We start from the raw sequence: 16,637 nt of genomic DNA, 5'->3' as shown, positions 1-16,637 counted from the left end.
GGCCCGAGCTGTGAAGAGATGGCAGGTTTGCAGGCCAAGGTTGCGTGATTTTAGCATAACCGAACATACAGTAAGCAATGGGAGCTTGGGACTGCTAGTCACATCCCTTTGCTTCAGGTTGGGGGGCTGGCTGTTTATTTGGTTCCAGCTAATTACAGACTGGTCAGGTCTCATCCTGGGATAAACTAAATAGATTGAGCTTCTCTGAGCCTCTCATTAGAACTCATAATTTCCAGACCTCACACCATTCTCGTAGCTCTTTCTGAACACTTTCCAATTTTTCAACATCACCAGAACGGGACCCAGTCTCCCGAATTGGTCTCACTACAAACACTGTATACAGAGATAATAACATCTCTTTACTCCGACTTGATATGTCCCTGTTTATACTCCCCCAGTTCACGTGTACACCCTTCCCTGTAGTACAGCACTGGAAGTTCATGTTCAATTGAAGCAAGAAGGAGTCCGGTGGCACCTTAAAGACAAACAGATTTATTTGAGCATAAGCTTTCGTGGGTAAAAAAGCCCACTTCTTCAGACGCATGGAATGAAAATGACAGATACAGGCATAAATATACTGGCACATGAAGAGAAGGGAGTTACCTTTCAAGTGGAGAACCAGTGCTAACAAGGCAATTCAGTCAGGGTGAATGTGATCCACTCCCAATAGCTGATGAGGAGGTGTCCATACCAAGAGAGGCAAAATTGCTTTTGTAGGGAGCCAGCCACTCCCAGTCCCTATTCAAGTCCAAATTAATGGTGTTAAGTCTGCAAATGAATTGTAGCTCTGCAGTTTCTCTTTGAAGTCGTTTTTTGAAGTTTTTGTGTTGAAGGATGGCTACTTTTAAATCTGTTATTGAATGGCCAGGGAGATGGAAGTGCTCTCCTACTGGCTTTTGTATGTTACCGTTCCTGATGTCTGATTTGTGTCCATTTATCCTTTTACATAGAGACTGTCAGGTTTGGCCAATGTACATGGCAGAGGGGCATTGCTGGCACATGATGGCATATGTCACATTAGCAGATGTGCAGGTGAATGAGCCCCCAATGGTGTGGCTGATGTGGTTGGGTCCTATGATGGTGTCGCTAGACTAGATATGGGGACAGAGTAGGCTACGGGGTTTGCTACAGGGATTGGTTCCTGGGTTCATGTTTCTGTGGTGTGGGGAGTAGTTGCTGGTGAGTATTTGCTTCAGGTTGCGGGGCTGTCTGTAAGCAAGGACTGGCCTGCCTCCCAAGGTCTGTGAGTGTGAGGGATTGTTTTCCAAAATACGTTGTAGATCGTGGATGATCTGCTAGAGAGCTTTTAGCTGGGTGCTGTATGTGAGAGGGTGGAGATGGATGGCAGGAGAGAGATCACTTGATCATTACCTGTTAGGTTCGCTCCCTCTGGGGCACCTGGCATTGGCCACTGTTGGTAGACAGGATACTGGGCTGGATATACCTTTGGTCTGAACCAGTATGGCCGTTCTTATGTTCTTATGTGATGGCCAGTGGTGTTCTGTTATTTTCCTTGTTGGGCCCGTCCTGTAGTAGGTGATTTCTGGATACCTGTCTCGCTCTGTCGATCTGTTTCCTCACTTCCCCAGGTGAGTATTGTAGTTTTAAGAATGCTTGATAAATATCTTGTAGGTGTTTGTCTCTGTCTGAGGGATTGTAGCAAATGTGGTTGTATCTTAGGGCTTGGCTGTAGACAGTGGATTGCGTGATGTGTCCTGGATGGAAGCTGGAGGCATGTAGGTAGGAATAGCGGTCAGTAGGTTTCCGGTATAGGGTGGTGTTTATGTGACCGTCACTTATTTGCAGTGTAGTGTCCAGGAAGTGGATCTCTTGTGTGGACTGGTCCGGAGTGAGGTTGATGGTGGGTTGGAAATTGCTGAAATCCAGGTGGAATTCCTCAAGGGCCTCCTTCCCATGGGTCCATATGATGAAGTTTCAAAGCTGTATTCAGTCAATGTTCACTGGTAAACTTTTGAAAGAACAACCCTAATGTTTTGTTCAAAGTTACGAACATTTCAGAGTTTCCCGAGGTGTTCGTAACTCTGAGGTTCTTCTGCAATACAAAGCAGCTGGAGCAGGGCCAACAATCTAGTGACTCTCCCGTGTGTGTGTTTGTCTGTGTGTCTGTGTCTATAAAATATTCAAGCCCATAGGGGTATCATTTCCAAATTCAGCCAAACTCTTTATGATGGGGATACATTCCCAGGCAGTGAAAAGAATTACCTAGAAATACAAATCCTGTACAAATTAAATGCTCTTTCACTGCACCAGTTCCTCTCACTTAGCTGGAATCACAACCCAGTTTTTTCCTTTCCTCCATTTGGCAATAACAGCTCCGCAGGAAATTTTACAAAACTTGCTGTGTGTATTAGAGTGAGTGTCGGTTAGGGGAAATAGACCCATCAGGCCATTTCTGCTTTGGCTGTGTCTCCAGGAGCTTCCAAACACTGGATAATGTCTTGATAACCCCCCACCCCCGCCTTTCACCCCTTTGAACATAATTATCTTTGTGTTGCTCCAGTAAAGCCGGAGATCTGCAGGGATGTTTCAGCAGCTTGGGATATTGCCTTCACACTCAGCATTGTTCTGACTCGCTCGCTGCGGCTGCCTTCCTCTAATGCATTGTTTGCAGTTTGGTAATAAGGTTTCCTCAGCTCCCAGTGGGCATGAGAGGGTAATGTCTTGGACAATCGGATAACGTTTTTTACTTCCTTGTGTGAACTGTCCCAGCAGGCTGATTGCTTGGCTTGCAAAAAAACAATAAAAATAGAATTTGTTTGCCCGAAGCTGGGAACGGATGACAGGGGATGGATCACTTGGTGATTCCCTGTTCTGGTCATTCCCTCTGGGGCACCTGGCACTGGCCACCGTTGGACAGGACGTTGGGCTAGATGGACCCTTGGTCTGACCCACTATGGCCGTTCTTATGTTCTTGTGCTAGTCCGAGCACCGACAATGAAACCTTATCAGCGCTAGGCCTGTGTTTTCACTGCGGCTCCTGTTGAAAGAGCCCCTCATTCGCGTCCTCATGGGGACTGCAAGTGGATACCCCTTTTGGCCTGTCTGTCTTGGGTCACTCTCCCCCATTAAACTTTCTTGGAAATGCAGTGACATTATCTAGGAGAAAATAAAGCCATTTTCTTTGCCAGGAACAGGTAAAGACGACCTAGGGGCTGCCAGAGAGGGTGTGTGGCCCAATGGGCAGGATGTCTGGTCTGGTGTCCTAGAGACCTGGGTTCAGTGCCTCACTTTGCCACTTACTTGCCATGTGACTTTGGCTGTAAGAACATAGGAGCTGCTATAGTGGATCAGACCAAAGGTCCATCTGGCCCAGTGTCCTGTCTTCTGACAATGACCAGTAGCACAGCTTCTGGGGGAGTGTAAAGAACAGGGAAATTTTGGAAGGATACACCTCTGCCTTCCCCTCCCAGCAACTGGTAGTCAGAGGTGTAGGGTGATCTCAAGCAGGGGATTGCATCCCTGCCCATTCTGGCAAATAGCCATTGGAGAACCTGTGCTCCATGATCTTATCTAATTCTTTTTTGAACCCGGTTATACTTTTGGCCTTCACAGCTTCCCCTGGCAATGAGTTCCACAGGTTGACCGTGTGTTGTGTGAAGAAATAATGCCTTTTGTTTGTTGTAAATCTCCCACCTATTAATTTCATTGGGTGACCCCTGGTTTTTGTGCTGTAGGAAACAGCACAGAACGCTTCTCTCCTCACTTTCGCCACATCACTCATGCTTTTATGGACAATTCCATTATCGCCCCTTAGTCGTCTCTTTTCTAAGCTGAACAACCCTCATCTTTTTAGTCTCTCCTCATCGGAAAGCTGTTCCATACCCTTGATCATCAATGTTGCCCTTCTCTGAACCTTTCCAGTTCCCCTATACCCTTTTTGAGACGGGGCGACCACATCTGCACGCAGTATTTAAGCTGTGGGCACCCCATGGATTTATATAGTGGCAATGTGATATTTTCTGTCTTATTGTTTATCCCTTTCCTAATGGTTCCTCACATTTCCAAGTCATTTCCTGCCTCTGTCTCCACTCACCCTTTGTCTGCCCTTAGTTGTTCAGGGCAGAAACTTTCTATGTACTATGCCAGGCACTGATCTCAGCTGCAGCCTTTGGGAGCGACTGTAACACGGATAATACAATAAAGTAAGTTTTGCTGATTTCCACCAGCTGAGGATCTGATTCCTGTGGGTGCAAAAACCCACCAACGTAACCTCTCCCCTGGAACAAAGCCCAGCAGAACCCTAACTTTCTCCTTCCGTTGTTTTCCCGCAGACCTTCCGATGGCCAATCGCCAGCAATATCGATGGCAACGAGATGCTGGAGATCCAGGTGTTCAACTACAGCAAAGTCTTCACCAACAGGTGAGAGCGAGTCCTCCTCTTCCCCTGTGGTGGGGCCAGTCCCATGCCGTGTGGAATAGGCCACCCCCCCGCCTGGTAGCTGGTGTCATGGTTTTGTTTGGAGGCTGGAGAGATGGGAGGAGGTTACTAGATCTTCCAAGGGGACGAGCAAGCCAAGCCCACCGGAATCTTTACTACCTGAATTTGAAACATGCTGAGTCTATGGGCTGGAAATCAGAGCTAAAATTTGCAGTCATTATACCCACTACGGGGGGAAGGGGAGAGGAAGATCTGCACTCCTACAGGCCACATACTGCTTATACTGAGAGGCAGCTAATAACCAGACAAAATAGGGGGGCAGTTTACAATGGTGGTTCTCTATCTGCGTTGGGCTGAAACACACAGAAGGGCTGTAAAATCACCTTTTGACCCACCCACTTCCCTGAAGTGGGACTTACGTGTTGCCATTCCCATGCCCATGGGAGGAATTCACCCTCGATTACCCTCTGCCCAGCTAATGGGGATCAGACACTGCAGGGATAGACCCTGGCATAAGAAGCAGAATAAAATGGCAATGTTAGACTGAGCCCCCGTTTTACTATCGCTAAGTGTGGGAGGCAGTCGACTGGGCTCCGCCAGCCCAACTTTGGAAACTGTTTTCTAACCTGGATCCCATTGGTCTGAATCCATCGCTCGTGGGTCCCAGCCTCAGGCATGATCAACGCCCTTCCCCTTCTGGTAGGCTCTGTTACTGGCTTCCAGCCCTTTGCACCCTCGTATCCGATCACTCCCCCGGGTCTCCTTTTCTCCAGCCTGCACAAATTAAATTCCTTTAATCTTTCCTTCTCACTCATCTCTGCTAATCCTTTAACTGGCCTTCCAGTTCTCTGCCTTTGCCAGTTATTGGTGTCCCAGTGATGAAATGCAGGGCCGTCCTCCCGAATGTGGACGTATCTTTAGCACATGGGGAGAGGGGATATTGCCTTTTGGCTCATGCACCAGCAAAGGCCATACTGAATCTGGCCCCTAGCAGTAATTAGCAGCACATACTTTGTGGCATTTAACAACACTGGTCATACTCCCACACTGGTGTATGACCAGTGTTTTTAAGCACTGACCAGTGTTCAGCATAAGAGCAAAGGCTTGCTATCTAGCAGGCTTCCAGTGATTGCTTTTCATCTGTAACTGTCCAAGCACAGACTAGGTGTAATGACTCCACCTGGTTGATAAATTGTATTGTCAATTGCTTTGGTTTGTTACGAAATATACTCAAGAGACCAAACAACCAATGGCAGGCACGGCGGTGTCCAATAGAAATTCGATGCTAACCACACTTGTGGTTCTGAATTTTTCTTATTAGCCACATTATAAAAAAGCCACATTAAGCCACATTATAAAAAAGCCACATGCATTAGCCACAATTCAATCGCCTATTAGCCACATGTGGCTAGCGGCGAAGGTATTGGACACTGCTGTGCTATACCGTACCGGTCTCCTGTGCAGTGACGTTGCGTTCACCTTACGCAGACGGTGTGCTCCCAGAGGTACACCTCTAAAGCCATCCTTGTATACCCTCCGTGTTTACCGTGATGCACCCTTAGCTTTGTGCTGGGTACATGCATTCCACATGCTAAGAGGCAGGAAGACACCTCCCTGTGCCTATGTCAGGCTTGTGAGGGTAACTCACTTTCTGTTGCTACAAGGAAACAATCATAGATCCTGCTACTAAAAATTTTCCAATCTCTTAAGTCAAATCTTACTGCAACTATTGCTAGGTATTATGGGATGCTTAGCATAAATGAACAGGATTATAACAAAGGTACAGGCTAATCTGGGCTATATAACTGCTATATTAATACTTAATATTTATGTTTAATGCTTTATATATATTGTTGATTTATATATGCTGGCTAGCATATGTTATATATATACAAAACATATGCTAGCCAGCATATATAAGTCAACAACCTGCCCCAACAGGATATCCACACTGGAGCTAAAAGAGGAATTCCATTAGCCAGTAGCAGCTCTAGGCTGTGATCCTGCAGTGTTACACGTGTTACATGTGTTACACAGGTGTGAGCGCATGGTGAGATATTTGGGTTCGGAGCCGGGAGGGAGCTGCTGTTTGGATGATCACTGGGGGTACGTGGATTTGGCCTGCACTAAATGTGTCGGAGGAAAGAGCTAAAGAGATGGGCAGCCGCTCAGCTCTCAGCCCAAACTATACACCAGAAATCAGCACCTGACCCCCAAGCATGAGCAAGCCCATGCTGGATGCCTCACCTGTTAGGCAGTGGCCTGTCCAGAGAAGGCCCACGCATGCTTCGCACAGCTCTGCACCACTACTCAGACATCAGCTTTGTTTAAGCACGCAGCCATTCCTGAGTTATACGTGAGTCTCTGGTGGGGAAAGCCAACCCTAGAACAAGGTCATCTACAGATATAGGCACCACAAGCTATCAGTGGGTATCGAACCCAAGACTTTTAGCATAACAAATGCTGCCCTCACTGTGTGAACTAACAGAGAGCTCTGTTAGATGTGGGAAAGCAACAGGTTGTTGCAGTCCCTGGGGACAGCCACTCACTGGAGACATCTGAACTCATGGGTAGAGCACGGGAGTGGGAGTGAAGAGCCATTGACCTGCTGGGTGACCTTGGGTTCGCCGCCTCCGTCCATGCCTTTGCTTCCGCTCGTGCCCTTTCTCTTGTCTATTTGGGCTGGAAGCTCTTTGCGGCAGGCGGTGGCTGTCACTTCATGTTTGTGCAGCACCCAGCGCAGTGGGGCCCGGATCTCAGCCGAGGTTCCTAGGAGCTACTCTCACACAGGCAGGAGTTACAGAAACTAAAGGCCTAAAAGCCAGTGTGTTGCGCAGGGTCTCGCCCCCAGTCTGGGTCTTCGGAGCCACCAGCTGGGAGTGTTGACACTTGTTTCAAGTGACGATACAGACAGATGGTTCCCAGGGCAGGGATGCTGAATATGAATCGCTTTAAAATATCAAACTGGACCTCACTGTGTCTCAGGTTCATTGAGAGTTTTGGACAATCACATGAGAGTTTGAATTGAGCAGAGACAGTGCTATCCCAGCGGGGGCCCTAAGCAGGAATATTTTGGGTCCCCCTACACAACACATACTAATAATTAATAGTGGGGGCCCTGGAGCTCCTCGAGGCCCTAAGCAATTATGCTGAGCACCGGATCTGTTCAACTGAGCATATTTATTCAGTCGCTGTCCTGAGGGCAGAGCCCACCTCACTCTGGGAGCGACTGAAGATGTCCCAGACAGCTCCAACCCCTGTGTGTTGTGGGGCGGGAGGGAGTCACTTGCAAGGCTGATGCAGAGAGGAAGGATGGTACTATGCTAATAAAGGCCAGGTAAGTACCTTAGCCAGAGACATGCTGCCTTTACGACAAGTCTCATTTTCTAGCCGCCTCGAGTACAGTCCCCTCTGAGACCACAGGTACATCCTGGAATGGCCCCCTGATATCGCCACAGCTGCGTTGCTAACTTCAGGGCACTGCCTCATTCAAAGCCTCTCTGTGCCTTGATTTCCCCCTCTGTAAAATAGGGGTGATAATACGGGATCTACAGCTTATGAGGATGCTGTGAGAATTAATGTCCGTAAAATGCTGTGAGATTCTGCAATGAAAGGGGCCATAAATGGACAAAGTATTGCAATGGACTGACTGTTTGCAATGAACCACAGATATTGGCGTGACCACTTCTGGCATCAGAATTGCCCCCGTACCAAGCAGTAGCCTGTTTCCAGGACTTTGCAGGTCAGCTTTCCCGTTGGAGGAGAAGTCATTTGACATGGAGCCTGGGAATAATCTAAGTGTGATTTGCTTTATTTGCACACATGAACCAATCCTAGAACAGAGGCAATTCCCTTTCCTCCGCATCTCAGCGCACACACCCGTTCTCAGGCAACTGCTCTGTGTCAAAAATTGCCTCCAAGTATGGAGAAAAAAGAGCAAACTGCCTATCACTGCTTCCTGCAAAGACTCATTGCACAGCTAACAATGCAGCATTTCTTCAAAGACTCAACATTTGCTCGCACGCTAAGGAAAAGAGCTTGTAAGTCTATGTGAATGTCTATACAAGCCGCTGGAAATGAGGATGAGGAGCCAGCTGAGAGGCCTCTACCACAGGTAGAGGATTTGCTGCTCCATAGGGAAGGAAACAGGATCCACTCCCAGAGCCTGGAGCTAGGAGTTAGAGCTCCAGCACTGGCTACCACTTTTCAGCCAGATAGTCTCGTTGTTTCACGCTCATTGCTGCTTAGAGACCTGTAAACCAAGCTCGTCCCCTTTCTCCAGAAAAAAGCAAATTGCTAGCTTCACCAGTTGGCTCAAGCATGGTCCTGGATTGACTGCGTTCAGAATAAACAGAGCAAGATCCTCAGAAGGTACAAATTCGTGTAGCTATTTGGACTCCAGCGTAACTTCCCCCATTTACAGCAGCTTTCCTCAGCCTCAGACTCCTCCTGAGGTCACCGTGGGTTTGGCAAAGGACTGTGCAAAAGCCGTTGGCAATGGGCACCAATGAGAAGTTCTGTTGGTCTTACGAAGCCCTGGAACTATGCACAGAGAGTGTGAGGCCAGCAGGGACCTTTGGATCATCTGGTCTGAACTCCCGTGTGCATCACAGGCCTTTAAACTTCACCCAGTTCCCCCGGCATTGAGCCAGTACCTTGTGTTTGGCTAAAGCATCTTCCAGAAAGGTAGCCAGTCTGGACTGGAAGACAACATCAAGAGATGGAGAATCCACCATTCCCCATGGTAGTTTGTTCCAGGGCTTAATCACCCACAAGGTTAAACGTCTGCCTCAGGCCTGCTCTGCCCTTAAAACATAGCTTGACATAGCTACTGTGTACAGGGGTGGGAAAAAATTCACACGGGTGAGCACTGTAGCTCTGTGGACCTAACCGCTAGTGTAGATGCAGCTAGGGTTGACAGACGAATGCTTCCATGGACATAGAATCATAGAATCATAGAAGATCAGGGTTGGAAGAGACCTCTGGAGGTCACGTAGTCCAATCCCCTGCTCAGAGCAGGACCAAACCCAACTAAATCATCCCAGCCAGGGCTTTGTCAAGCCTGGGCCTAAAAACCTCTAAGAATGAAGATTCCACCACCTCCCTAGGTAACGCATTCCAGTGCTTCACCATCCTCCTAGTGAAATAGTGTTTCCTAATATCCAACCTAGACCTCCCCCACTGCAACTTGAGACCATTGCTTTGTCTTCTGTCATCTGCCACCACTGAGAACAGCTCCATCCTCCATGTCCACCTTGGCTCAGGGAGGTGGAGTTCCTACAGTGAAGGAAAGACCTCTTCCATTGCTGTAGTGTGTGTCCACATCTGGAGACTACCGCAGCGCAGCTATGGCCCTGTATGCATAGCTATGGGGCTGTAGGAGTGCTCCAGAGTATAGACAAGCCCTTATTTCTAGTCTGAATTTGTCTGGCTTCAGCTTCCAGCCGTTGGTTCTTATTCTATGTTGTTACCTTTATCAACCAAACTTGCAATCGAAGAATGAAATCAGGCTTGTTTGACGGGACTTTTTTTCCCCCCATAAAACCACATCGACTGGCATGAATTATATTCCTCTCCTTTAATACTTTGTTAATCAAATCCCCTATGAACTTTACCATTATTTTCCCTGGGATGGAGCACTCCTGTAGCTCACACGGTAGAGCGCTGTGTTTTGGTATTGATTGTTGCATGGTCCGGCTGCCTTGCTGGTATATCTGTGGGGGGTCCTTAAACAGCCAGGACTTCCCAGCCCAAGGCTGCTGTGCTGGGTGGGGCGAACATACTGACCACGTAACACTGCCGGCCCCCGCACAGGTGTGTTACTATTTGGTTTTTACCCCCATGTCACAGCTGGGGAACTGAGACACGCAGAGATAAAGGGACTTGCCCTGGACTCACACCAGGAGTGTATGGCAGAGCCAGGAACTGATCCCAGGCCTCCTGAGTCTTAGCCCAATGTCTTAACAGCAGAGCAAGCTTCTGTCCCACAAGTGAGCTTTAGCGAAAAGGCCGAAGGGGTTAAATCCTACAGTGGCGGGGGAACGAGGCAATGCAGGGCACAGAGCTTTCTCTCCGTGGTGGGGAAAGCAATCGTTGTTTCTCCTGAATAATTCACAGGTGTTGGTAAGGGATATCTATTGGACTTGCAGATAAAGGCATGACACCCGACACTGGCTCATGTGAATTATTGAAAGGGCCGCGGCTGAGATGCTGGTGCATGGCTCATTGTGGGGCTTTTGTTCCATCCCAGGGTAGCAATTGCCACACAGCTAATTAGTTTGGAAAATGATCCTTTCCCTGGGCTGGGCATGGGGCCCAGGTGGATTATACCAGCCACTTGTCTGCCGGCTCGCTGGGAGGGCAGGGAATTGCACCAGGTGGCCTGGCTCTTCAAGAGCCAATGGCAGGACACGCAGTGTCTTCCTGGAGAACCATTTTTAAGGCCCCCCCAAATGTTATGCCAAGCCAGTCAGAGGAAGGATGGGTTGGCAGCACGTTGTACATCTGTCCATACAACTGAACAAAGAGCAGGCTAAGGGGTGACTTGATCATAGCCTAGAAGGAGCCACACTGGGAACAGAAATATGACAGTAGAGGCCTCTTCAGTGTAGCAAAGATCTAACATGATTCAATGGCCGGACATTTGAAGCTAGACAGATTCAGACTGGAAACAAGGAGTAAATGTTTAGTAGTGAGGGTGGTTAACCATTGGAACAACTGGCCTCAGGATGGGCAGGATTCTCCATCACTGTCAATTTTAAAATCAAGTTTGGATGTTTTTCTAAATGATTGGCTCTAGTCAGGAGCAGTGGAAGCATCCTAAAGGTGGGGAGGGGTCCCACAGGCCCTTCCCCCACACTGTCCCTTCTCCCTGAGCCTTCACCCTCATGCCACACATTCCCCAAACTCCCCACTCTTGGGCCACCCCTTCCCCCGAGTCCCTGTCCTGATCTGTTAAAGAGGCTACAAGTTGTGCTGGTTGGAGAAACTCTGATGGAACCATTTTCCCTCCGAATCTGTGGTTCCATTGAAATCAAAATGCTTTGTGAAATCGGGCCGATTTCTGTGGCCAGAATTTTGTGCAGGAAAAGAAATGGGCGACCTTTGGTAAGTCACTCCATTGCTCTGTGCCTCAGTTTCCCCATTTATAAAATGGGGCTAATAATACTCGGCCACCTTTGTGCAGTGCAGTGGGATCTAGGAACGGGGAGGGCTCTATCAGAGCTCATTTCCCCCGCTCCACTGTTGGAAGCTGCAGTCCCACCTGCCCCCCTGGCTCCAAGCTGCACTGTGAACATGTCAGCACTGGGAACCAGGTGCAGGGGCGGGCGCAAAGAGCATTCCACCTCCATGCAACTGGGACAGGGCAGGAGACAATAGCTTGGGAAATGAAATGAAAAGTCGTCTCTCTGCCAGCTGTGATCCTGGCAGCTGTCCCCGGCTTGCCCAGCCTCAGGCCTGGTCCACGCTTGGATGGGAGACCTCGAAGGAAAACCCAGGATGGGGTGGTTGGGATTCAATGGGGGCCGCTTGTCCCTTTGAGTGAGTGCTTGGGCCAGGGCTCTAGGAGGCGCTGTGCCACTGAAGATGCTTTAATAAAACAGAGGCTCTGACCCCTTGTGGTCGTTAAAGAACCCAGAGCACTTCCTGAGGAACAGAAATGTTTTCTCCGTCCTCTGACCCAATTCTAGCTTGGGTAATTCCAATCTGCCTGCCTAAAATTTCCCAGTGCAGTTCCATTGGGATATAGCATTGCATGGGATAAGTCTTCAATAGGGCTGCCGTGCACTGTTTAAACTAGCTCCCATATTCTGCCCCCAGAGGTGGTTGCATTTCAGTGGTGGGAGACAGTATGGCTTGTTGGATAGAGCGCAGCACTGGGGCTCCAGAGACCTTGGGTCTGTTCCTAGCTCTGCCACTGGTCTGCTGGATGACCTTGGGCAAATTACTGCACCTCACTGTACCTCAGTTTTCCCACCTGTGAAATGGGGATCTTAGTACTGATTTCCTTTGAGATCTACTGATGAAAGGAGCTGTGTTTCATTTCAATGGAACAAACTGTCTAGGGAAGTCAGGGAAGTTTGTTGGAGGTTTTCAAAAAGAGGCTGGATAGCCATCTGTGTTGGATGGTTTAAACACAACAAATCCTGCATCTATGGCATGGGGTTAGACTAGATGACCCTTCTAACCCAATGGTTCTATGACTAATTTTTTATTATAGCGTGTGCATGACCCAAACAGCATCTAAAATCTTCCCTTCCTTTGCTAGACTCTTCTGTCGCTCCTCACCTTAAACCTAAACTTTCTTAACCTGTTGGAAAATATCAGCAGAATCAGGGCATGGGGTGGAAAGTATCTGGTTAGGGTGTTGTCAGGGCTTCATTTGTAATGAAAGAAGTGCTGGGGCTCAAGCAATTTTTTTACATTCATAACGGATGCGGCAAGCCTGGAGGTGCCGGGGCTGTGAACTGCCAAGCCCAGAAGTGCCGGGGCTGTGAACTACCAAGCCCAGAGGTGCCGGGGCTGTGAACTGACAATCCCGGAGGAGCCGGGGCTGTGAACTACCAAGCCCAGAGGTGCCGGGGCTGTGAAATGACAAGCCCGGACGAGCTGGGGCTGTGAACTGCCAAGCCTGGAGGTGCCGGGGCTGTGAACTGACAAGCCCATAGGTGCCGGGGCTGTGAACTGACAAGCCCAGAGGTGCCGGGGCTGTGAAATGACAAGCCCAGAGGTGCCGGGGCTGTGAACTGCCAAGCCCGGAGGTGCCGGGGCTGTGAACTGACAAGCCCGGAGGTGCCGGGGCTGTGAACTGACAAGCCCGGAGGTGCCGGGGCTGTGAACTGACAAGCCCAGAGGTGCCGGGGCTGTGAAATGACAAGCCCGGAGGTGCCGGGGCTGTGAACTGACAAGCCCAGAGGTGCCGGGGCTGTGAACTGCCAAGCCCGGAGGTGCCGGGGCTGTGAACTGACAAGCCCGGAGGTGCCGGGGCTGTGAACTGACAAGCCCGGAGGTGCCGGGGCTGTGAACTGACAAGCCCAGAGGTGCCGGGGCTGTGAACTGCCAAGCCCGGAGGTGCCGGGGCTGTGAACTGACAAGCCCGGAGGTGCCGGGGCTGTGAACTGCCAAGCCCGGAGGTGCCGGGGCTGTGAACTGCCAAGCCCGGAGGAGCTGGGGCTGTGAACTGCCAAGCCTGGAGGTGCCGGGGCTGTGAACTGACAAGCCCAGAGGTGCCGGGGCTGTGAACTGACAAGCCCAGAGGTGCCGGGGCTGTGAACTGACAAGCCCGGAGGTGCCGGGGCTGTGAACTGCCAAGCCCAGAGGTGCCGGGGCTGTGAACTGACAATCCCGGAGGTGCCGGGGCTGTGAACTGACAAGCCCAGAGGTGCCGGGGCTGTGAACTGCCAAGCCTAGAGGTGCCGGGGCTCAGCCCTGGCAAGCCCTCGCCCAAATTAAGCCCTGGGTGTTGTGCAGTAATTTGGCTGAATTGAGCGAGCAGCGAGTAAGATGAAACTGGATTCTTTTGGTGCGTTTGCTCGGTCTGTGTAAGATAGTGCATTTCATTTCGCCCCTCTGGTATCATGTGGCACAGATGCTGACTCCGTGGGTGCTCCATCAGCGCCTCTCCCTCCCCTCCAGTGGTTTCCACCTGCCAGCAGGCCCCACCAATCAGCACCCCCTCCTACCCCCCAGCGCCTCCCGCCCACCGTGATCAGCTGTTCCATGGCATGCAGGTGGTACTGGCGGGGAAGGGGAAGGAGCGAGGGCGGGGTGCTCGGGGGAAGGGGCGGAATGGGGCAGGAAGAGGGAGGAAAGGGGTGGGACCTTGGGGGAAGGAGGAGTGGGGGCGGGGTCTGGGGCGGAGTCGGGGGGAACACCCCCCTGCACATTAGAAAGTTGGCACCTCTGTCGTGTGGGGTTTGCTCCCTGCTGCGCTGCTCCCTTTGGTCCCGTTAGCCCTGCCAAGTGACTCTGGGGAGGTGGCCATGCTAGATCTGCTCCCCGCAATGTCTCTGGAGTCTCCTCAGCACCACTGAAGGACGGTTTAGTCTGCGGAAGAGAAGAATGAGGGGGGATTTGATAGCTGCTTTCAACTACCTGAAAGGGGGTTCCAAAGAGGATGGAGCTCGGCTGTTCTCAGTGGTAGCTGATGACAGAACGAGGAGTAATGGTCTCAGGTCGCAGTGGGGGCGGTTTAGGTTGGATGTTTGGAAAGACTATTTCATGAGGAGGGTGGTGAAACACTGGAATGCGTTACCTAGGGAGGTGGTGGAACCTCCCTCCTTAGAAGTTTTTAAGATCCGTCTTGACAAAGCCCTGGCTGGGATGATTTAGTTGGGGGTTGGTCCTGCTTCGAGCAGGGGGTTGGACTAGATGACCTCCTGGGGTCCCTTCCAACCCTGATACTCTATGATTCTATGGGGGTGGTTCTATGTGGGTGACGCTTAGTAATTTGGTTCTGCAGAGGCCTGTGCCTTTCTTCCACCTCCTTCCCTGTGGGTTGTCTCCTCTTGAGTCTGGGGTTTGGACACACGTTAAGCTGCAGAGCAAAACACGAGCTTAGTCTTCTGAGGGTTTTAACAGTCTGGGCTAGTTTCGGACGTTGGGTTTGGTGAGCCGGATGGTGCTGGGGGCCAGTGATATACAGGAGGTCAGACTGAGTGATCCGGTATTCTAGGTTACAAAAACTCAGCCACAACATGCAGGTGACTCACTGACACCATGCAGAGCAGTGAAATCTGGGCAATTTCCTTCCCAACCTGAGAGCGGCTCTGGGATCACTCAAACCTCCCTGAAACTTGGTCTCCATGTGGAGTTTGCCAGGAAAGCTGAAAGCTGCTGCTTTTCATGTGGTGGTTGGATCTCATCGTGCAATAAACCCCAGAGTTTATTGTAGGAACAAGATTTTCCATCTGCAGCTCCACAGAATCAGCGAGGCTGAGGGAGACACAGCTGGATTCTAATCTGCCTCCTGCATCAGCCACCAAGCTGCGACTTGTTATGATTGCAGGCCATGGAGGGCTCGATTCCCCCACTCCAGATGCAAGAGAGGTGAGGGACAAAGCCGGCTGTAGATGCAACTGATCTGAAATGTTACTGTACCGTCGCCCTCCCTGTGGGATCGATTTCACATGGATCCCTCACTTTGCCCAGAGCAACTCTACAAGCTTACGTTGAACATGGCGTTTGCATCAATGGCAGGAAGAGAAACGCATCAGTCAGTAATGTGCAGTGACAACCTGCCACCGCTGATTGTCATGCTCTCCCACGCTCAGATCCCCATAAACGAGGCGCAGACATCTCCTCGCTGCCAGCCCCAGTGAAAATCAATCCAGTCAGAAATTAGCCGTTTACTCTTACACAGATCCACCCTGGGGAAATCCTGGCTGGGGGGCCTGGAACTAGGTTGATACATGACAGCTTGTCAGAGAGAGAGAGAGAGAAAGAGCACGTCCATTTCAGTGCAATTAGTTTTAACTGCTGAACTGAACTGGGTCTTGTTATGCATGAGAAATTTTGACCGCTCAGTGCTGTATTTGGACGGGGTGAACAGAAAGAGGCAGGAGCGGATTTACCATGAAACTAACCATGCGGTGGCACAGGGCCCCCAACAACAGGGGGTCCCCAAAATGCAGGACAAATATCTGACTACCTGCCCCTGAGTCCCGGCCGGTGGCGCAGCAGGGTTCAGGCAGGCAGGCTGCCTGCATGCCGTGGCCGGTGGCCCCACGCTGCTCCCGGAAGCAGCTGGCTGCTGGCACGTCTCTGCGCGCCCCTGGCAGGGGGGGAGGCGGCTCCGCATGCAGGCAGTGCACGGAGACCTGCAGCCCCCCACCCCCAAGGGCCGCACAGAGACGTGCCAGCAGCAGGGCTAAGGCGGCTCCCTGCCCACTCTGCCTCCCTTCCTCCGTGCCACGCCGCTCCCCGAAGTGGCCGGCTTGTCCCTGCGGCCCCAGGGCTGGTGGGTGTCTCTGCGTCCTGCCCCTGCCCTGAGCACCGACTCCGCAGCTCCCATTGGCCAAGAACTGCTGCTAATGGGAGCTGCGGGGGCAGTGTCTGCGGGCAGCAGCGCACGGAGACCCCCTGCCTCCCGTCCCCCGCCTAGGAGCCACTGCTGGAGTGGGGGAGGGGGGTGCCGATGCTGCCCCCCCTGCCCCCTTCCCGCACCCCAACCCCTTGCCCCAGCCCAGAGCCCGCACCCAGCACCCAACTTCCTCCCAGAGCCTGCACCCCTCACCCC

At 51.1% G+C, this 16,637-nt stretch overlaps 1 protein-coding gene across 1 annotated transcript in view; it reads left to right on the top strand.

Annotated features, from left to right (window-relative positions):
• The window catches only part of OTOF (otoferlin), a 206,664-nt gene that overhangs the window by 64,788 nt on the left and 125,239 nt on the right, over window positions 1–16,637 (top strand). The window contains exon 3 of the mRNA XM_073335512.1: window positions 4,293–4,381. Within this exon, the coding sequence (XP_073191613.1) occupies window positions 4,293–4,381 (89 nt within the window). The remainder of the gene's footprint in view (window positions 1–4,292; window positions 4,382–16,637) is intronic.

Source organism: Lepidochelys kempii, chromosome 3, assembly GCF_965140265.1.
Source record: "Lepidochelys kempii isolate rLepKem1 chromosome 3, rLepKem1.hap2, whole genome shotgun sequence".
In the NCBI taxonomy this organism is placed as follows: domain Eukaryota; kingdom Metazoa; phylum Chordata; order Testudines; family Cheloniidae; genus Lepidochelys; species Lepidochelys kempii.
This window is presented reverse-complemented; position numbering and strand designations above follow the sequence as displayed.